This window comes from Diadema setosum, chromosome 12 (genome assembly GCF_964275005.1).
Source record: "Diadema setosum chromosome 12, eeDiaSeto1, whole genome shotgun sequence".
In the NCBI taxonomy this organism is placed as follows: Eukaryota; Metazoa; Echinodermata; class Echinoidea; order Diadematoida; family Diadematidae; genus Diadema; species Diadema setosum.
The window spans coordinates 1,816,703-1,839,189 of record NC_092696.1 but is presented as its reverse complement, the minus strand read 5'-3'; the positions used below and the strand labels follow the sequence as shown (position 1 = coordinate 1,839,189).

At 39.1% G+C, this 22,487-nt stretch overlaps 1 protein-coding gene and 1 pseudogene across 1 annotated transcript; both read left to right on the top strand.

The window, feature by feature from the left end:
* The first annotated feature begins 4,543 nt into the window (after positions 1-4,543).
* Positions 4,544-9,242, top strand: LOC140236050 (uncharacterized). The gene is made up of 5 exons (XM_072316024.1): positions 4,544-4,682; positions 7,125-7,213; positions 7,544-7,691; positions 8,109-8,174; positions 8,755-9,242. Exons 1-5 carry the CDS (start codon positions 4,580-4,582, stop codon positions 9,240-9,242), a joined length of 894 nt encoding a protein of 297 aa, XP_072172125.1. The 5' UTR covers positions 4,544-4,579.
* Positions 9,243-15,972: 6,730 nt separating this feature from the next.
* On the top strand, positions 15,973-22,014 carry LOC140236071 (uncharacterized; annotated as a pseudogene).
* Positions 22,015-22,487: the final 473 nt, after the last annotated feature.

Here is a 22,487-nt window from a genome sequence, read left to right as displayed (position 1 = left end):
TGGTCTGATTTTGCTCTGTATGGTGTTGTGTTATCCCAATGAAACAAGTACAGCATCTGTAATTTATTGTTGGAAACAATGTCATCACCTGTGTGGAGTCTTTTGTTGGTGGTTAGTGTGATCTGTGGTGTGTGTTCGATGTTGCACTTTAGACATTTAGGGCAGCTAACACATGCAGTTCTCTAGGGCCCGAATTCATGAAGATGGTACATATTGAAACCATGGTTTAAACCATGGACAATTTGTATGGAGCGGTAAGTGTCGTATGGTCTATTTCGTTACGAAATCAGTCATTTTGTTAAACAGAATGAACATTTCGTCAACGAATACCTGGCACTCCGTACAAATTGTTCATGGTTTCAATTGTACCACCTTCATGAATTCAGGCCTAGAAGTCCATGCCTGTAGTTTGAAACAGTATAATGATTGATTCAAAGTGAAAGGATAAATAATTAGAGAAAAATGATAAAATTTGAATGGAAATATCTGCCAATTTTCAAAAAAAAAAGGAAAAAATTATATGATAAATCTCAACCTGGGTGTATAAATGGGTACCTGGCAATGCTAGGGTAATGATGATGGGAGGACCCTTTGGTAGGACAGTGGCAACACTGAAGAGGCTACCCTGCATAAATAAGACTATTTTTTGTTATTATTGTTATTGTTATTATTATTATTATTATTATTATTATTATCATCATCATCATTATTAGTTGTAGAAATACATGTAGTAGTATAGTAGTAGTAGTAGTAGTAGTAGTAGTAGTAGTAGTAGTAGTAGTAGTAGTAGTAGTGTAGTACAATGTATCAAAATTATTTGGCTACAATATTTGTGCAGCTGATATAATTCAATGATTCAGAATGCATCCTTTGATCTTAGCTAACTACCTACATCACTGGCTTCTACACGTAAGAATGCTTTTGGAACACAAACATCATGTACTGGTAATACTGGGATGTAAATACATGCAGCATACTGTTAGTCTTGTATGTGTGGATGTGACATAAAAATCAATGTATGCAGACTGATACTTGTGTATTTGCAGACTTTGATCAGGATAGAGGGGAATGAAACAGAGTGGTCTATGAACAGAATCATATTTCATGCTCACTGTAAAAGAAAGTTTGTTCCCGCCAAGCAGGAAGCCTGTACACAGCTTGACAAACATAACAGAAACTATTCATTACATCTCATTGCTCATTACAAGTCACTGGAATAAATTACAAATGTCTATACACTATAAATCATTAATAAACATCAATAAACATGTGCATTTTCAAGTGATTTTATAGGCCATATAATCTATAATATATACAATACAATCATTTTATTTTCATGAAAATAAAAGATGTCGGTAAATTGAGTCCACTGTAGTTACCAATAATGGAAAAGATCTTGTGTGAGGATCTATCAATCATAATATATGTATACATGATTAACAGATCAATCATTTTATATGTATGCATGATTAACAGATCCTAACACAAGATCTTACCAATATTATGCATACAGATAGAAATAGAAGATATATTATCTTCTATTCCAGTCCTCCACGTCATATGAAGACACACCTGTCATGCAGCCAATAATTATCTCTCTGATTTTCTTATATGTCTCTACTTCTTCGTATTAATGTAGGAGCCTACATATTCAGTTGAAGAAAAAAAAACAACAACAATATTTTGCTATTATAATCATAACTTGATTTTTGGCGCATCAGTGCAAATCGAGTGGAAAAAAAAAAAGCAAGGCAGCTCACCACTAAAGAGGTCGACTGCCCTCTCTCGACACAAGCGCGGTTATAATTATTTTGGGGGCTATGCCTCCCAGCTTTTTCCTTTCACATTTCCGTTTACTTGACTAGTATAATTATAATCATCTGCAGTAACCAATAGCAAAACTCAGTGTGCACAAATTACACCAGTTCGTGATGCTGGAATAGGTAGAATGTGAGTCTATTGTTTGGAATATTTTCTTTCTAAATTTCGACTTGATATTTTAATTACATTCAGCGAAAACATTATTGTGTACAATCGAGGCAACTTCTGTTGGAAATGAATTGCAACTTTCCGTATCTGTCAAATAAAGGAGATAGAGAAGAGTAGATTTGTCATTTAAATCAGACATAATCATTATGGAATTTTTAGCTTCTCATGTTCCTCACGAAGCAGAAATGTCTGTCATATCATGTATTTATGCAAATAAAACTAAACGATGGTGTTATGAACTCTCGAAAATAATTAATGCTCTAAGTGAACGTCATTACAGATATTGTCATTTTACACCGGTCTTTCAGATGCCTTGAATACTCAGGTCTCAAAGAAACCTAGTTAGTTTCCGTACAAGTCGTTCTTCTTTTTAGCCTCACATTACAGGGCAAACCACATATCTTTGTCCTGATTAATATTAAATTGCTTTCTTGAGAGGAGAAACTTGTTTATGTTTTAAAAACTCATGGTTGAGTTGCCATGAAATGTGTAAGGGTTTGCAGATGAATAATATGAACATAATATTTTGCCATAGAAACCAACCTTTTGTAATTCATCAGAAATGATTTCATTTTTACACCTATTAATCATGCGCCAACAAAACCGTCTGAGTGGCAACTTTCATCAATTGTAATGGAAATCAAAATAATCATTGTCAATGGAACTACTAAGGTAATCAGAATTATACAGAATGTTGCTTTAAAAGGGGCATGTTTGAATGTGGTCTCAAAGGATTGAAAGGACTCACTATGAACCATTAGATTTGTTTGTTTTTTGTTTGTTTGTTTGTTTGTTGTTTGTTTGTTTGTTTATTTGTTTGTTTGTTTGTTTGTTTTTTTTTTTTTTTGGGAGGAGGGGGGGGGGGGGGGTCACTTCTATGCTAGTACTAATGTTTCCTGGACCAAACAGTTTACCACCTGTTGAGAGTAGCAGGTGTTTTCCCTAATCTGAAACAACCCGGTCTTGCCAGTATCCCTTTCAACATTCAGTTCACAGGATGTGTTCAAACAGGAAAGTGGTATTGATACGGAAACCTAATATGGAAACTTTCCCTTATATAACAGCATGTGGTTTGTCTCCCTGGTGGAAGTGTAAGACCCTCGTCCAAGGCCTTCCCATAAACTAATAGCCATAGAGAGTGAATGAATCAGTGCATACTTGTATTTGGTTGTGTCCGTCATGGTTGATAGAATAAAAAGATTTCAATCAAAATTTGGTAGGTTCCTATACATGCTGCCTTCCTCCTGATAAAGAGACTACACAATTATTAACATGTATAATGTGTTTGTGTTAATTTGTACAATTTCCCAAAAGTTCTCACAATAAAGAGAGTATAGAGCTTGAAACTACTACTCAGATGATTCTTACTTCTCACAGATTTGAAAAGGGATACTCGTCGGAAAAAAAAAATGACTGGATGAATGCATTATGAGAGAGAAAATTAATCACTGATTACACCTGTTCTTATAGCGATGAAAGTTGAATCTTTATCAGAGACTAAAACTTGGAATCTTACTTTCTACCCTTGTGAGCAGCAAAACGATGTATTGGATGTTTTTCAATCTCCTCTGCATTAGGTCCTACCTCCAGATGTTGAACTATAAGATAATTCTGCTTATGTAGTGTACCATCGTTATCCTTTTTGTTTGTTTGTTTGAATTTCGCCCCTTATCATCTATAATTCTATCACAGAAATAGTTCCAACAGAAAGTGCAAAAAGCTATTTGCTATACACATCACTCTGCCTGTATATCGTACACTTTTGTCTGCATTAATCACTGTGAGTCTACTCTTCAAAGATGACTGGGGTTAACCTGCGAAACGATAACACGATTTTTTTTTCTCTCTCTTTCTTCTAAAAAGGAAAATTAAGAATTACATCCATATTTTAACAAGCACTGCCTCAAACGCCAACAAGCAAACTGGTATAAACGATCGTGGTGATTGAGCAAGATAGTGATATAAAACAATGATAATAAAAATCATTTTCCTACACGATATGAATATCCCAACTACTTTGCATTTATCATCGTCTCATTTTTAATCATTTTCTCGTTTTTTTAATTGCTCTCTTCTTCAATCCATTGCAATATTAGTTAACAACAATAACAATAAAGAGTTAAGCTCTGAGTCACTTGTGATATAAGATGTTTGTTTATTCCGTTTCTTCTCAGCAAACCATGCTATAGCTTACACGGTGGATAAACTCGGACTGGTCTGTCCAGGTCAGCCTTCTTCCGCTTTCTTATTATCTGAACTGGGTCAGACTGTTCGAAACATTTATCAGGTGTTAAAACAAGACTATCAGTTGGAACCAAAATCCTTTTTGTCTGCGTGATGTCTATCACTATGGTTAAAAGGGAAAACGAAAAGGGAAATTCCCATCGTAACAAGGAGACCAATCAGAGGTCAGTCCTACCTTGCCTTTGAACATGATCGACCTTCACCACCCACACACCACACTAGTTAGGTCCAATAAACCTGAAATCATCCTCTATGTGATATAAAAAGGTAAATAACTTTCCTTCACCAGACAATGATAACTGGTCGGACGGTGAGGTCCTAAACATTGACAGACTTTGAGGAATTGATGATGGAGTTTGTGACGATGAGGTTTGTCTTGACCCTTTTCTCCTCCCTGGTTGTAGGAGGACATTTAGTGGTCACCATGACAACACCATCTCCTGCAGAAGGTAAGTCACCTTTAGTTAGACTCATTTAATCACTTTTTATTGACAATGGTCTTCTAATTTCTTCTTCTTATAGATATATTCCATTAGTCTTCCGTCAAATCAGTAGTTTTCATTCATATGCCACGGTAGCTGTTATACCTCTTGTCTATTTGTTTGTTTGTTTGTTCATTTTCCATCTGAGAAGATGGCTGGGTAGCCCATATTCAGCTACGTTAAGCTGGTCTTCCATGGGGTCCAGTTGGATGTGAGTTGTATTTCAGTGCAAACGTTTTGCAATTTGTTATTTATTTTATTTTTGAAAAATCTAAGGTTATACGATTATTTCCTCATGTTAAAAGTCTTTCATACAGGATATTTTACGTGATTTAGAATCAGCCGAAACACATGATATTCTGTATTTGTCCTCTAAAACTAAAAATAAAAAAGAAGTGAACTCAAAAGTTGTGAATAGAAAAAATGACTTATCAGCAGCCTGTTCTAAAGAAACTGAATGTATCAAGGAACCAAACCAATGTGCAGTAGATAGAACTGATGATAAACATCCAGTATGCAGTAATAGAGCATATAACCACAACTGTATAGATAAATAGATGGTCACAAAGCTCTATTTCTTACATACGGTAAAATTTCTTACATACTGACAAATCAATAATTTTTTTTTAAAGTAAAAGTCAAATCCATGGTAAAAGAGACCATTTTGCACAGAATAAACTCAAATAGACACAATAGTGATGGCTTCAAAATAATAAAAAGAACTATTTTTATGGAGAACTCGCAATTTTCATATTAAAATTATCGAGGAGAGTGACATTGACCATTGTTAAACTTTACAACTTGATGAGGTGATGATCTCAGGGATGAACTCGTATTCTCAAACAAGGGTTGGCTTCGGACTTCGTAATGATCGGCTCCATAGAACTCCATCGAATTGATTCTTTTCGCTTTTTGTTTTTCTTAAAAGGAATCGAAGGTTCGCATAGAATAAGGTGCATTACACGTATTCAACCCTTTATCATATTAGCCTAGTGACATTATCTGGTCATCTAGACTTCGTTTTCATCTAAAAAAATGTATAAAAAGTAAAAAAAAAAATGTAAATGCAAGTTGTATAGCTGTTATTTTGATGTGATCACAGTGTACAATTCAAAACAATTTACGTATACTGGTGAGACCCAAACCCACGACCCGTGATGGAAAGGCGATCTTTCAACATTTTCAATTAGTAGCACATGAGTAATCTAAACTCAAAATATTTTACGGAAATCAGTGTGATGTTTGAAATTTTGTAAATTTACGACAGTGTTCGTACCTTATGTCATACGTGAAAAGCTGTGCAGTAAGCCCTACCCAGTGGAGGATCGGAGGGGGGGGGGGGGGGGCTTGTTAAACCAAAAGAAACAAAAAGAAAAAAAAAAGGGGGGGTGCGTGCGCCCCCCTTTAATTTTGTAAAGGCGCCCTCTCTTTACGAACTTCCTCAATCTGCCCCTGCTACCTCTAGTTTCGAATTGCGGGTTTGACTTTAGAACGCCGTCTTGTACTCGTTTCCCCTCTATAGGTTAGTATATAATTGAAGGGTTTGTTTGCAAAAACCGATAAGTCCATTATTGAAGATTTTGAAGTACGATCTCTGTCATAAAGTACACAATAATACCTTTTAAATGGTACATTGGTCACTACATATAAAGGTATACTTTTGAAGTTATGGTCAAAAGAAGCAAAAATTTTCTTATTATTGTCTTTATTTTTCTTGACCTTTAAAGGGGAAGGCTAGTAACTGAACAGTGGGAATCAATGCGAATGCTGGAGGATGATTGTTCCAATCCCTGTGGGATTCATTTAAGAGTACATTATATATCTATTGTTGTGTGAAAATTATTTGCTTCAGACTGGTCTCATATTTAAGTAATGTGCAGTTTAATGTTTCCAGGTTAGCGTGCCTGGTCAGTGACGGGGCATTAATCTGCACATTACTTGAATATGAGACCGTTCTGAAGCGAATAATTTTCACACTACAGTAGATATATAATGTACTCTTAATTAATCCCACAAGGATTTGAACAATCATGCCTCAGCATTCCTACTGATTCCCACTGATCGGTTACTAGCCATCCCCTTTAATCGCAAACATCCTCATTTGGCAAATATGGACTTATCGGTTTTTGCAAACAAACTCTTCATATATATATAATATATGTATATATATATAATCATAATAGGTGTATCCTGATTTTCATTCAAATGTTGCATCTCGCTTTCAATGTGCTTTTGAGCCTTGTAAATCTTCTTATGGCTCGAGACAGGATGTCATTGGTGAATCCTTATACGATCTCGATATCAAGCTTTAATCAAGCGTTGATCACGTGATGGACCCCTTTCTTGGTTAATCACGTAACCCTGTCTGGTTTCCATGACGACCTTTATTCATCATACTTCAATCCACAGATGGCGATACAGAGCAGACAGTGAGTGAGATGTTGCAGGAATTTCGGGATGAAATAGACGAGCTTCGAAGAGCGATACAAAGTTTGCAGGTACGATAGACTATTCTTCCCACCCCCACTCTCCCTCTCCCCTTTTCAATTTCAATGAATAAAATTTGTTCCCACCCTAGTCAAAGTATATTGGCGAAATCTTAAAAGAATTTATGTGAAAGAAGATGTAGCAATGAATACTTAGTTTGAATTAGCATCACTATAAAATGTTGGCTGATTTGGTTACCAGTGATTTCTGGTCTAAACCTTTGTACCGGCTATAAAATATCATTTTATATATAATTGCCACAAATCAATTTGAAAGTAATTTGCTAAAGATACATGTTAACTGAGAAATAATTGGATTATGTTTGATTCATTTTGCCCCAGTCATCGAGAGGCAGCCAAGCTGAACTACAGTCGTCCGTATCTTCATCGCCTGTCGAAGGTCTTCTCACCAAACTTCGGAGGAGTCGACGAAATGTGGACAACTCCCTCTCTACGACATACACGTCCAATGATTCTCATGGTGCCAGGGGTGAGGGCAGAAGAACAAACACACGGATAGGCTCTGCACACAGAAATCAATACATAACTTTAATACACTCTTTAGAACTTTACCATTTAGTTTGAGGGTCAATACACTGAGCATTTTAAACAAAGGAATCATCAGGCCTATGCTGTTCGCATGATTTTTATTTCTAATACAAGTGTAACAACTTGTAAGCTTTGAAATGCGTTATTATGTATTTCAGTAAAACAAACTGTTCATTGTAATTTTTCGCTCAGTCCCATGCATTGTAATCAATTGTAACTATCCTCATTTTGTATTTACGTTTCGTTCATTTTTGTGTTCGTATATTGTTTCTTCTTTTTTTTGGGGGGGGGGGGGTGGACAGCAGTTCCACGGTCAATCACATAATTAGATCATTACCATTCCTATCTTTGACGGCAGGAGGAGTTATCTACACCCACTGGGGACAACCGAATTGTTCGGAAGGAGCAGAACTCATCTACACTGGTAAGTTCGCCAAACTTATTATTACTCATGTATCAATCCAGGACAAGTTAATCTTGGGATGCAAGGAATTTTTCCTGATAAAGGGGACCTCCAGGATAAGGAAGACTTAAAAAAAATTCAAATTATGTCTTCCTTTGAAACCCATGCCAATAAATGGTCTTGGCATGGCTACGATGTATGTGAAGAGAAAGCCACTAAATGACTAATGGTGATTGCGGAATCAATTTCCCATAATAAATTACGACTTTCTTTTGTTTGTGCATTTTCATGATACGCGTATATCCAAAGTTCTACTGAATGAACAAGGTAGCATGATATCAGAGTGAAGTATCCCTTTCCATGGAAGGGGCTTAACTCTTTAGATGATGTATAGCGGGCCCTACACTCTCATTTCCCCCCCCCCCCCCAGCAGAGTAAGAGATCAACTCCTCCATCCTCTATTCTATCTTTTAAGTTTCTTTTTATTTTGTTCACTCCTCTTCCAAATCTTTATCTCTCCGCTCTGCCCTCCTCCTCCTTCTTCTCCTTCTTCTTCTCGTTTAATTCTTTAATCTTTTCTCGCCTCTCTAATTTTTCTTAGGCTCAGTGGCAGGAGCGTATGCAACGCACACGGGCAGCGGCTCAAACTACCTGTGTATGCCAATGGAGCCGATCTATGACCAGTTTGAGACGTCTGGGCACGCCAAACGAGGTCTTCTGTACTCCACTGAGTTCGAGACAAATTTGGCGCCGGTTTACCGAGATCTACACGACCAGACGCCGACATGTGCTGTGTGCCGAGCGCCGCCAAATCGCTTGACGAAGCTCATGATACCGGCTCGTAACGTGTGTCCTTCTCAGGAATGGCGGCTGGAGTACAAAGGCTACCTAATGTCAGCACTTTACACACACAAGAAGACTGAATTCATCTGTATGGACGGAAACGCGACGGCCGTGCCGGGGACCACTGGTAGCCAAGACGGTGGCGCCTTCTACATGGTAGAGTCCCGCTGTCTCGTTGGGGGCGGGATGCCGTGCGGACCGTATGTCAATGGTTACGAGCTCACCTGTGCCGTCTGCACCATTTGAGGCTTGATGACCAAAATGAAACAACATGCGCACCAACACACACCAACACACACACACACACACACACACACACACACGCACACACACACACACACACACACAAATATACAATGAGTATTTCCAACAGACAGACAAACATGAAGGCAGACAGAACGTCTTTCCGCAGTCTTATAACAAGAAGAAATAAAAGTCTCACGAGGTAATGACAATGGCTAATCATCATTACCCGAAAAGGCGAAGCTTGCGTGAGTCCAGGAAGAAACCAACGCGAATATTGTAGACCTATTATGAGTAGACCTGAAGACCTGTCATAATGGGTAAGGAGCAGAGCTAGTGCTGAGATGTTGACGGCCTGGAGCAGCATAAGATGCCAGCCATCTTGATGCCAAAGGCAGTTCAAGAGCAGCGAGTTGAGCTGAGAGAACATGTGCACCGGTACATAAGTTAAGATTGTGGTGTAAGCTTATGTGCGATCATGCTATGTATGTTGTGTGTGCAGCTTCGATTACCAATACAGGGATCGGGGAAAAAATAATCTGAGGTAAAAGTGAAATCGAATGTTGTGGTTGTAATAATTTGATATTTAATGTTTTAAGTAGTAATATAATCCAAATTGAGTCATTTACTTTCATGTGTCACTTTCTTGTCTGTCTGGTGATCACAAAGACAATCTGTATACTCGTCATCTTCCTCCCGCTACCCCTCTCACATTTACCCTTCTCCCCCCTCCTAGCAGACAATCTGCATACTCGTCATCTTCCTCCCCTACTCCTCTCACATCTACCCTTCTCCCCCTCCTAGCAGACAATCTGCATACTCGTCATCTTCCTCCCCCTACCCCTCTCACCTCAACCCTTCTCCCTTCCCTTCCGAGCACCGGTGGTTTGAATCTCATTTAATAGTCCTTAAGGTATTAAGTATGATCAAATAAAAACGACAAAAATAAACATCCTGTTCAAGAAGGACTACCTGTTTTATATTGCGAGAACGGTTTCATATCCGATTCCGGACATTTCATCAGCCTGTCTGATTTGATGGCGGGAAGGCATCGTTGCCAGTTGGCGCAGACGCATTACCGACGTTATTGTTCGGAGCAAGGTGTCGAGGAGTTCCCCTGATTACAGAGCTGTGCATCCTGCTCGAGGATGATCAAATACATGTACCTTCATCATCAGAATCACAAACATCGAAACTAGAACTCTCTCTTCAGTCTTTTCCTTAAAAAACAGAGCTGTGCATCCTGCTCGAGGATGATCAAATACATGTACCTTCATCATCAGAATCACAAACATCGAAACTAGAACTCTCTCTTCAGTCTTTTCCTTAAAAAAAAGAAGAAGAAATAAAGAGTGTCAAAATATGTTCGGAGACGTCCTTGAAAATCATAATATCCACAAGTCTGTTCTGTTATACTTTGATGCGAAAATTTCAAAGTTCATGATAAATCATAATTCTTGCAACTCAACATTCAAGAAAACTTTTAAATATATTAAAACGTCATGGTGTATGAGGTTTAAGAGCAAAATGCTTTACTTTTTATAGTTTGACTTTGGGTAAGTAATGATATAAAAAGTGAGCAATCTATTTGCATGAAGGGCAGGCTTTAATAAAAAGTTTGAGTTGAGCCCTGTTAATATATATATATATATATAGATATGTGTGTGTGTGTGTGTGTGTGTGTGTGTGTGTGTGTGTGTAATATTCAATTCACAATGTTTCATATCGAAGCAATCAAAGCACAGCAATAAAAACAAATGTACAAGCAGTGAAATCAGACTATGTTTCATTACCTTCAAAATTATACAAAAATGCTTTTATTTTTTTTTGACACACTTCGAAGACCCCCCCCCCCCATGGTGGCGCGCATACCTTCTCTGACTCCCTCTACCGCTAGTTCTTTTTGATCCCTCACCAAAGACCATCAATCGTTCCTTCCATGGAACCCAATCCACACCCATCCACATATAATACATGTATGTACATTCTTGTTTTGATACGAATAAATCAGTGTTGTGACTGACTATAAACAAAACATCGTGTGCAGAATAAACATTGACATAACCCAAGTTTATATATTGATATCCATCAATACTCTTTCTCATAGTCTATTCAGGTGGCAATATGTCACTAAGTGTATGTCACTGATGTGTATGTCACTTAGCGTATTCCACTTAGCGTATATACCACTGAGTGCTTGCCACTGAGTGTATGCCACGGTGTATGTGTGTGAGTGTATGTCACTGATTCTATGTCACTGAGTTCATGTCACTGGGTGTATGTCGCCGAGTGTATGTCACTGAGTGTATGTCACTGAGTGTATGTCACTAAGTGTATGTCACCAAGTTCATGTCACTGAGTGTATGTTACGGTACCGAGTGTACTGTATGTCACTGAGTGCATGTTACTGATGTGTCACTGAGTGTATTTTATTGAGTGTATGTCACTGAGTGTATTCCACTGAGTGTATGTCACTGATGTGTCACTGAGTGTATGTCACTGAGTGTATGTTACTGGGTGTATGTCACTGAGTGTATGCCATTGAGTGTATGTCACTTAGTGTATTCCACTGAGTGTATGCCACTGATGTGTCACTGAGTGTATGTCACTGAGTGTATGTTACTGGGTGTATGTTACTGGGTGTATGTCACTGAGTGTACGCCATTGAGTGTATGTCACTAAGTGTATTCCACTGAGTGTATGTCACTGAGTGTATGTCAGTGAGTGTATGTCACTAAGTGTATGTCACTGAGTGTATGTCACTTAGTGTATTCCACTGAGTGTATGTCCCTGAGTGTATGTCAATGAGTGTATGTCACTGAGTGTATGTCACTGAGTGTATGTCACTTAGTGTATTCCACTGAGTGTATGCCACTGATGTGTCACTGAGTGTATGTCACTGAGTGTATGTTACTGGGTGTATGTTACTGGGTGTATGTCACTGAGTGTATGCCATTGAGTGTATGTCACTAAGTGTATTCCACTGAGTGTATGTCACTGAGTGTATGTCAGTGAGTGTATGTCACTAAGTGTATGTCACTGAGTGTTTGTCACTGAGTGTATGTCAATGAGTATATTCCACTGAGTGTATGTCACTGAGTGTATGTCACTGAGTGTATGTCACTGAGTGTATGTCAATGAGTGTATGTCAATGAGTGTATGTCAATGAGTGTATGGGCAATGAGTGTATTCCACTGAGTGTATGTCACTTAGTGTATGTCACTGAGTGTATGTCACTGAGTGTATGTCACTTAGTGTATGTCACTGAGTGTATGTCACTGAGTGTTTGTCACTGAGTGTATGTCACTGAGTGTATTCCACTGAGTGTATGTCACTGAGTGTATGTCACTGAGTGTATTGTGGCGAAAATGCGATAGGGCACCTTTAAAATATGCGGCTCATGCCCTTAATTTCTGAACATGTGTAAAAATCCCATAGAGTTTGCCCCCGTGCATTTCCAATGGAGAAATTGTATAGAAGGTTTTGGAACACCCTATAGTTTTCTGATACACCCTGTACAGAAACCAAGGTTAATGATGTCCAAAGTAGGGGAAAAGGCCAGAAGCCCTAGGGAAAAGGGCTCAGAAAATATTAAGTCATAGAAGTAGGGTAGTATAGTACTCCAATTCATGTTGATACATGATGGGTTAATAAGAAAGGATAAGTCACGTGACCCTGGCTCGAGAGGGTATAAATACTGCGAGCTCACTGCACAAGTTTTCAGTTGGGTTGGGGGGTAAGTGCGGGTCCACAGCACTCTCTCTCCTTTTTGGTAATAAACTATAGAATTAATGGGGAACCACACAGAGCTTAGCAGAGAAAACCATTGGTTGTAACAGCAGGAAACATAATATAGCAATGCTGCACTGAACCGTATTTTGGACTGTCGTTTCCACACCAGCCTCCTTCTTGCAACTGGTAGTCTGTAATACTAGACCCTGTGAATGGGTTGCTGTATGGTTGATTGGGAGAATGATATGCCTGGGTTTCTAATGCGCCTAGTGAGTCCGAATGCACGTATATAGACGTGGTGTATGAGATACATGTAGGCTGCATATGAGAGCTATATGAATAAGGTGCTGATGTGCTGCTACACATAGTACACATTATACCTGTAGACACAAGAATTAAGGCTCTTGGACCGCTCTCCGGCTACGCTACAGTATGTCACTACAGCTTTCCGCACCCCTTTGTCCACCAGCCTTTCATGGCTTGTTGCATTTTATATAGGCCTATTCGTTTTTATGTCAATTTGTAAAGATTTGTTCAAAATCAACAAGATGGTATCAATCAAAAATTTTGCGGATGCAATACGATTGTGAATACAGCACTGAATCATTTTCAATTTTGCTGATAATGCTCGCTTACTGGCAACGTAACCTTTTATTATTTCAGTTCTCATAGCTCTCTGATATACTGAATTCTTTACCATATAGTGACGTTTTCAATAAGGTCTTTTTCTTTTGTACATGCAGGTCTTTCTTCTTTCTATGCTTCACCTGTAAAGGGCAAACCACACATTTTTCTTTTTAGTCATTGTTAACACGTGCTTTCTTTGCAGGAGAAGCTGGTTTACACTAATATTCTAAAATTAAAGCAGTATTTAGAGTCATTATGTAATTTGTGAGGATTTGTAGATCGAATAACATGAAAATAGATCTTGCCACAGATATTAAAATCTTTCCATTTATCAGAAGTAATTTATTTTTCCATCTATTGATTATGCACCAGCAAAAATGTCTGAAGGGCATCTTCCATCACTTGTGATGAAAATCAAAATAATCCTTGTCGATCAAACTACCGCAGCATTCAATAGTGTTATGATAACAGAGTTGTGACTGAATGTAATTTAAAGGTTGAACTCAATAGAATACACCCATAAGAACTTTTTCACTACTATCCTATCGTTTTCTTTGTTTTCCCTCATTTGAAACACACCAGTATCCCGTTCACCTCATAAACGTACACAGGATGTGATCAAACAGGAAAGTCCTGTTGATTGAAACCTAATATGGAGTCATGAAATCCTAAAAAAAAAATAAAATAAACAGTTTGTGGTTTGTCTCCCTGGTGGAAGTGTTAAAACCTTTGTCCAAGGCCTTTCCTTCAGGTCATGGCCATAATACTTAGGTTGATAAAACTGTAGGCGTATACATAGATAGTCTCAAACAGATAATTATTGATTATATCCGTATGTTTTACAAAATATTTAGATAAAAATTTGGCAAATTTTCACTTTCACATACAATTCACTGTACGATCATTGTATCAAAACTTCATGTAACATTCAATTTATACACCATTTTCAAAAAGAAGCTAGAACAAGGGTAATTCAGAGAGCTTGAGACTGCCATTCTCATGATCATGACAATACTTGTAATCTCAAACTCTAATCAATGATTTATTCCACTTATTTTTGGCATTTTTAAAAATACAAAACAACCATTTACTGTTCTATTCATTTTCAATGTTTTATCATTGCTAACACCATTAGAATTATCATCACTATTTTCTTATCTTAACGGAGTATACAGTTGCACCATTAACCAATATCAACGTCTACCATGTCTATTGACGACGGTAACTAGGATGTTTACTCCTATCCCAAGCCTGGCTATTACCACGACTACTTTTCTCTACATAGATCTCTGCTGGATGCGATGAGGCGCATCAATCGAAACATCACGGTGAAAAACGTTTTGCTTTTAAACTATATAACACAGCTCTAATTTCCACAATGATCAGAATAATTTCTGTGGACGTCCACTCGGATGTTTTCAGTAGTTTGGTCCCGAAAGTACAAATTATGGCTATCTGTTTACACACTCTGCTTGAACGATCTACACTAGATCATTGTGAGTCTTTTCTTCGAAGACGACTGGGTAAATTAGGCAATGGACAATGGCAATACCTGTCAAACGGTCACATCAGTCTTTCGTCATCGGAAAAGGGAGGATAAGATTTACATTCACACTTCGACAGCCTCGCCGCCCCATCAAAGCACCGTCCGGTAAAACCAATCGTACATGAACTTGGTGATTGAGCAAGAAATTAAAATACTGTAATGAAAAACAGGCACACACACACACACGCACACACATGCTATAAAAACCGACCGACAGACACATCAGATGAGAGTGCCGTTGTTATTTTTCCCGCATGTTTGTGCTCATAATCTTTTTTACTATCTTTTTACTGCTATCAAATAAAAAGGAAATAAAAAGGAAATAAAAATCTTTATGAAGCATTACTATTAAATTAAGTACTGATTTACTTGTCATAAAACTTTGTTTATCCTGTGTCTACTCTCTTACATTTGCAAACCATAATAATAATGGTCGGTAAACTCGTACGACAGTGACAAGATTTTTTTTTTTTCATCAACTTTCCCCTGTCGGCCTAGGTCAGCCTACTTCCGGTTTCCCGTTGGCGTAACTGTGGATTAAACTTTCCAAATCTGCTTTATCACTGTCATATATCCAAAACAGGACTAACGTTTGGAATCAAAGTTCCCTTTTGTCTGCGTGATGTTTATCACTATGGTTAAAAGGGAAAACGAGAAGGGAATTTCCCCTCCCCTCGAGTGACCAATCAGAGTTCAGTCCCACTAAAAGCCCGACCTTGACCGACCTCGATCCGCCACCCACACACGGCGCCTGTAGGTCCAGATAAACCTGAAGTCATCATCTAGGTGATATAAAAAGATAAAACTGTAACTTTTCTTCACCAGAGAATGATAACAACTCGTCGGACGGTGAGGTCCTAAACATTGACAGACTTTGAAAATGGAGTTTGTGACGATGAGGTTTGTCTTGACCCTTTTCTCCTTCCTGGTTGTAGGAGGACATTTAGTGGTCACCATGACAACACCGCCTCCTGCAGAAGGTAAGTCATCTTCCATTATATAGCCGACACGTTTACTTTTTGATTCATCGTATAATGGTCTTTCAATTTCTTCTTCATATATCTGTTCCATGACAAAGTCTTTCGCTCAAGTCGGTAGTTTACAGTCATAGTATATGCCATAAATCTCTCATGAAACATTTTACACGATTCACAATAAGTTCTAAACACACACTCTGAATTTGCTGTTAACACTTCTAAGCATTGGGTTACCACACAAGTACTGTATCGCATAACATTTAGTTGAATTATTGTAAGATAAACTCAAACGATGTAAGTAGAGAAATGGCATAATTATAAGCACCCTCTTTAATCAAACCAAATCTATCTCAAAATCAAACCTGTAAAAAAGAGTGAGCTCAAACAGACTCAAGAATGGAGGTTTTACAATAATTATAGAAATAGAAATAGAAATAGAAATAGAGAACGTATATTCTCCCCGAAAAGTGACATTGGTCACTGTCAAATTTGTACATTACTATTACAACACCAAGAACTTATTCCTTTCCTTTCTATTTGCCAATTATGTTTCTTTCCTCTTCCTTTTCTGTCGTATTCATTAATACGCAGCGCATGAGTTGAATGTGTCTGTAAAGAGAAAGAGCCCAACAACATCAATTTCAAAAATCAAATCACGAGCAATTTACTGACCTTGACTGAAATATTGTACGGCAATCAATGTGATATGACAAATACGGAGAAGTTACGACATTCTTTGCACTTTACGTCATAGTGTAAGCTTAAAGCCTACATCTTTCTCTAGATCACATTTTGAATTTTGAATATGGCCATGTATAGTGTACATGCTACACTCGTTTTCGCTACGTAGATTGGAATGATATATTGACTTTCATTAACCACTTGAACGTCGTTTCTATTATTTCTTATAGCTCGAGCCACGATATCTATAGTTAACACTAGTTAATGCCTGAACTTTCAAGATCAAAGTTCATGGCAATGATTTGAACCCTTTTTATGATTACTCACGTGACCATGTCAAGTTGCCATGACGACCTTTATTCATCATACTTCAATCAATAGATGGCGATACAGAGCAGCCAGTGAGAGATTTGTTGCAGGAATTCCGGAATGAAGTCGCCGAGCTCCAAAGAATGCTACGAGTGATACAAAGTTTGCAGGTAGATTAACCGCCTTCCACCCTCTTCCCCCCCCCCCCCACCCCCCTCTCTCTTCGCCCTTGATCTGTGCGGCATTCTCCTTTTCATTCTTCGCTGAAGAAAGGAATGTGGCCAGGGAGACAGTAGACTGTAAAGATGGAGAAACTCGAGGTTATTCAAAGCTTCTTCTACAAACATTGCTTTCCAATCAAAAGAAAGTAAAGGAAAAAGTTTTCTCTGTCATGTGACTATGAAGTCATTTGTGGAAGAAACCTTAAATGTCCCCCCCCCAAAAAAAAACAACAAAAACAACAACAACAACAAACAAACAAAAACCCAAAACCAAAACAAAACAAAAACAGAGGAGGCTGATTCAATTCAATTCCACTGAAGCGATATACTAAAAGAAAGAAAATACGCTTTTGTTGCAAGTAAAAGGAGTGTAACGAAAAGAGGTTAGGATTTGAGAGATACACTGAAAAACATACGTTCTCTCTCTTTCTCCCGTCTCCCTTACTGTATTCCGAAAAATAAAATGCAAACGTATACTTGCTATCATTCGTCGTCGTACACATGCTGAATTTATAAGCTATTTCAATTTTAGTTTGGAATCAATGTTTATGCAAATAACCAGCATCCAATTCTAGTACAGCACATTATCACACTGCTTATGTCTTACTGGTTGTGGGAAATAAAGCACTTTTGTGTTGTGCTCAAATTAAATAAATAATTACAATATGATTATTTAACATAATATGTATTATGTATTTTTCCTCAGTCATCAATGTTTTCGCGTCTGTTGAAAATAAGGAATTTGGATCATTCAGTTTAGATAGTAAAATTTTTGCTTTGCGTATAATAACTGGAGTCCTTGGCATTTTATTGAATCTTGCTATTTCCCGTTGCGCATGATACAACTCTTGTTCGTCGCTCGAGATGTGATGAGTATCTATATCTTCCTCTAAACCCTGTATTGTCACGTCCGTTCAAATAGATTAAAGGTCAAAATCAATACAATAAATGCCGCAAATCAATGTGAAAGTAATGTTAGCTGAGATATAATTAGAATGGTTTTTATTCATTTTGCCTCAGTCATCGAGAGGTGCCCAAGGTGAAAATCAATCATCCGAGCTGATGGTATCTTCACCGCCTGTTCGTGAAGTCAGTGAAGGTCTTCTCACCAAGCTTCGTCGGAGTCGACGAAATGTAGACAGCTCCCTCTCTACGACATACACGACCAATGATTCTCATGGTGCCACCGGTGAGGGCAGAACAACAGAAATGAAATCATACCCAAAAGTGTAGTATCTGTTATACTAGGAGTTACACTCGTTCATACTCTTCAACAATTTATACCAACTCATCGAAGAGTCGCATGATACTAGTACTTAGTACTATAATTGAGCCAGCTGGACCATTCAATTCTATGCTATACAGAGTATCAGGCTAATGACATTTGACGGTTGATTAGAAATGTGTAGAATCACATGAAACGTTCTTTTCTTTTCTTTTTTTAACAGCGTGTAATATACGAGTTAGTCATATTTTGCTGGCCTCGGCACAAATTCTTACTGGATAGAAATGGCGCATTCTAAATCATCTCTAATGCCATCATCATCTGTATTGTTATCAATGTTGTTCATGATGATAATGAATAATTGAAGGAAGAATAGCCGACCTATAGAGGTATATTAAATGCCTTCCTAAACACAGAACGGAAGGACTTTTTTCTCCCATTCCTACCATTAATTTCCGTCAGAAACCATAATTCTACTTGCCGCTATACTATTTGCAACAATAATTATACTATCAGCAACCATCACACATCATAATATGCCATCACCGTTACATAAGCCATCCTGTCATCGCACACACAGAGTTAGCCACACTCAGATTCTATTCGTCACCATCACTTCGACTCGATTGCAAGCCATCACGTACTGATCATGAAACTACCAGATGATTACCATCACAGTAATACGACCAGTATACTGTATTCCATTCCACATCACATACCTCTGAATAACATTTGAAACTATCGAACATCATTATCTACCATCACATACCATTAGATACAATCATTCACCATTAACCACTATACGATATACCAGTGACTCTAAACCCAACATTGACCAATTATCCTCACATTTTAGTTGTCTTCAATTTTATACCTATTTATTTTCAAAGTTTAGTTTATTCATGCACTTGTGTGGGTAGCAACAACTCCAGTCATTCACAAAGTTTATCTCCATTCGTATCTTTGACGGCAGGGGGAGTTATCTACACCCACTGGGGACAATCGAATTGCTCGGATGGAGCAGAACTCATCTACACTGGTAAGTTCGCCAAACTCTAATACTCGTGTATCAATCCAGGCAAATCCTGAGGAAGAATTGTTCATAATAAAACTAAGTGAGATCGCCTACTTTTGTTTTAACATTAGGTTTGTCATGGCATTAAATTCTTGTGCTTATCAGAGTTACATGAATTTATCATAGCTCGTAGATGAATTTTGATTGAGAACATCCATGCTCAGGCTGTAGCGCACTATCGGAAGAAAAGAGGTTATCTTGGTAAAGAAAGTGGCGTGCATCGTTCTCTCTCTCTACTTGATCGACCACGAATGTGCACGTCTAGTATATCTTTATCTTTCTATGGAGGGTCTTAACAATTCTTCTTTTTGGTTGTCTGTCGAAGTCCGAGAAAGACTAGGCGTTGTGTCCTCGTTGATGTGTCTACATGTGGCTGCGTAGCCCCAAACTGGAGGCGGACATGCATTAGGTTGGAAGACAGGTAGATGCATGTTGATGCCGTCTGACTCGAGCAGCTGCAAGGCGTTGGTGGCGGTATCTTCAGAGGCAGTTACAGCCTTCCTTGTAAGGGCTCACCGGCGATATGACGATGTATGCAGCAGCAGTCTCGAGTTCATGGGACGTAGATTTGCCCATATTAGGTTGGCCTTGAGGGTGTCTTTGAACCGCTTTTTGGGACAGCCTTGTCTGCGACTACCGTGGTGTGTCAGCTCCCTATATATAAAAGAGGTGACGAGGGGGTCTTCGAGTCTTCATGCGAATGACATGACTGGACCAACGTTAACGAAGCTGAGCTGGAGGATATTGGCTTCGATGCGAGTTGGTTGGCTCTGTCCAAGCATTTTGATTTGTAATGCGATCTTGCCAACGGTATGATGGACCGCAGAGAGCGCATGTGGAATTGTTCCGGCTTTTTGGTACTTACAATCTGAGGTACAGGATCCATGTTTCCCAATCAAAGAGAGGAGATAAAAGGACTACTGGGTTGTATACCTTGAGTTTGGTCGAGAGGGAAACACCTCGAATTTGGTCTTTAGAGTCGAACGTTCTTGTGCTGTAAGATTTTGGTACGTAGTGTTCTAACTGCCAGGCTAGCCATCTCTGATCGCTTGCTGCGATTACGTTGTCCAGAGTAGGCCTACCATCACTGGAGATCGTACTGCCCAAGTGTTTAAAGCTGTTGGTATTCTTCAGCAGTGTTCCATTGATATTGATGCTTGGCTGACAGGGAAAAGTGTTTGTTGTGGGACGGAAGAGGGCTTCTCTCCTCCCGAGATTCTGCTCCCGAGAACCTGTTGACGATAGCCTATAGGTGGTCCTCTTCGTGGGCCATCTAAGCACAATCATCCGCAAACAGACTTTTGGGAATAAACCTCTCAAGCACACTTGTCTCAGTTGCGGCAAGACGCCTCAGATCATCTAATCTGTAGCTATCTAATGTAACAGCATGAAACAGGACTTGTGTGAACAAGAGGTTGAACGATATATCTAGGGTAAACACTCAGTTGAGGACGGCATTTTTGTACGGTTTATCACAACATAACTTGAAAGAACTTTTCCAGTTTTCATGAAACAGACTGATAAGTGATATTTAAAGTATGGTGGACTTTGCCGAGCAGTCAAGTGTCATAAGAATATTTGGATTCTACATAGTGCGTCTTTGCCGATAGTGTCGAATGCCTTTGTTAGGTCTCTGAACAGAACATAGAGGTTCATATTCTGCTCGATGCTTTTTTTTTTCTCTAAACTTCAGAGTCTCAAAACGGAGACCATGTCGACAATCCTACGATTGTGCCGGCAGGTTTTTCGTTGCAACTGTGAAATTCAGCCTATATCTAGGATGACGCGGACGACACTTAACACAAAACAGATTTGGATTAACTCACATTTCCATCGAATCAAAAGACCATTTTTCTCAGGATCTAATTCTCCTTCCTTCTCGCATCTCCTGTAGGCTCAGTGGCAGGGGCGTATGCAACGCATGACGGCAGCGGCTCAAACTACCTGTGTATGCCAATGGAGCCGATCTATGACCAGTTTGAGACGTCTGGGCACGCCAAACGAGGTCTGCTGTACTCCACTGAATTCGAGACAAACACGGCGCCGGTTTACCAAGAACTACACGACCAGACGCCAACATGCGCCGTATGCCGAGCGCCGCCAAACCGCTTGACGAAGCTCATGATACCGGGCCGTAACGTGTGTCCTTCTCAGGAATGGCGGCTGGAGTACAAAGGCTACCTAATGTCAGGACTTTACACTCACAAGAAGACTGAATTCATCTGTATGGACGGAAACGCGACGGCCGTGCCAGGGACCACTGGTAGCCAAGACGGTGGCGCCTTCTACATGGTGGAGTCCCGCTGTCTCGTTGGGGGCGGGATGCCATGCGGACCGTATGTCAATGGTTACGAGCTCACCTGTGCCGTCTGCACCATCTGAGGCTTGACGACCACATGGAAACAACATGCGCACCAACACACACACACACACACACACACACACACACACACACACACACACAAAATATACTATGAATATTTCCAATAAAGAAACAGACAAACATGAAGGCAGACAGAACGTACATCCGCAGTCTTATTACAAGAAGAAATCAAGTCTCACGAGGTAATGACAATGGCTAATCATCATTACCCGAAAAAGCGAAGCTTGCGTGAGTCCAGGAAGAAACCAACGCGACTATTGTAGACATATAAGTAGACCTGTAGACCTGTAGACCTGTAGACCTATGGGTAAGGAGTAGAGCTAGTGCTGAGGTGTTGACGGCCCGGAACAGCAAAACGTACGTGCCAGCCGTCTTGATGCCAAAGGCAGTTCAAGAGCAGCGAATTGAGCTGAGATAACATATGCACCGGTACATAAGTTAAGATTGTGGTGCAAGCTTATGAGCGACCATG

Bases quoted from the DNA above. Each gene is read 5' to 3' on its own strand.
- LOC140236050 (XM_072316024.1), top strand. From the start codon at position 4,580: ATGATGGAGTTTGTGACGATGAGGTTTGTCTTGACCCTTTTCTCCTCC. The intron at 4,683-7,124 runs GTAAGTCACCTT...TTCAATCCACAG, and splicing joins AACACCATCTCCTGCAGAAG to ATGGCGATACAGAGCAGACA. The intron at 8,175-8,754 runs GTAAGTTCGCCA...AATTTTTCTTAG, and splicing joins AGCAGAACTCATCTACACTG to GCTCAGTGGCAGGAGCGTAT.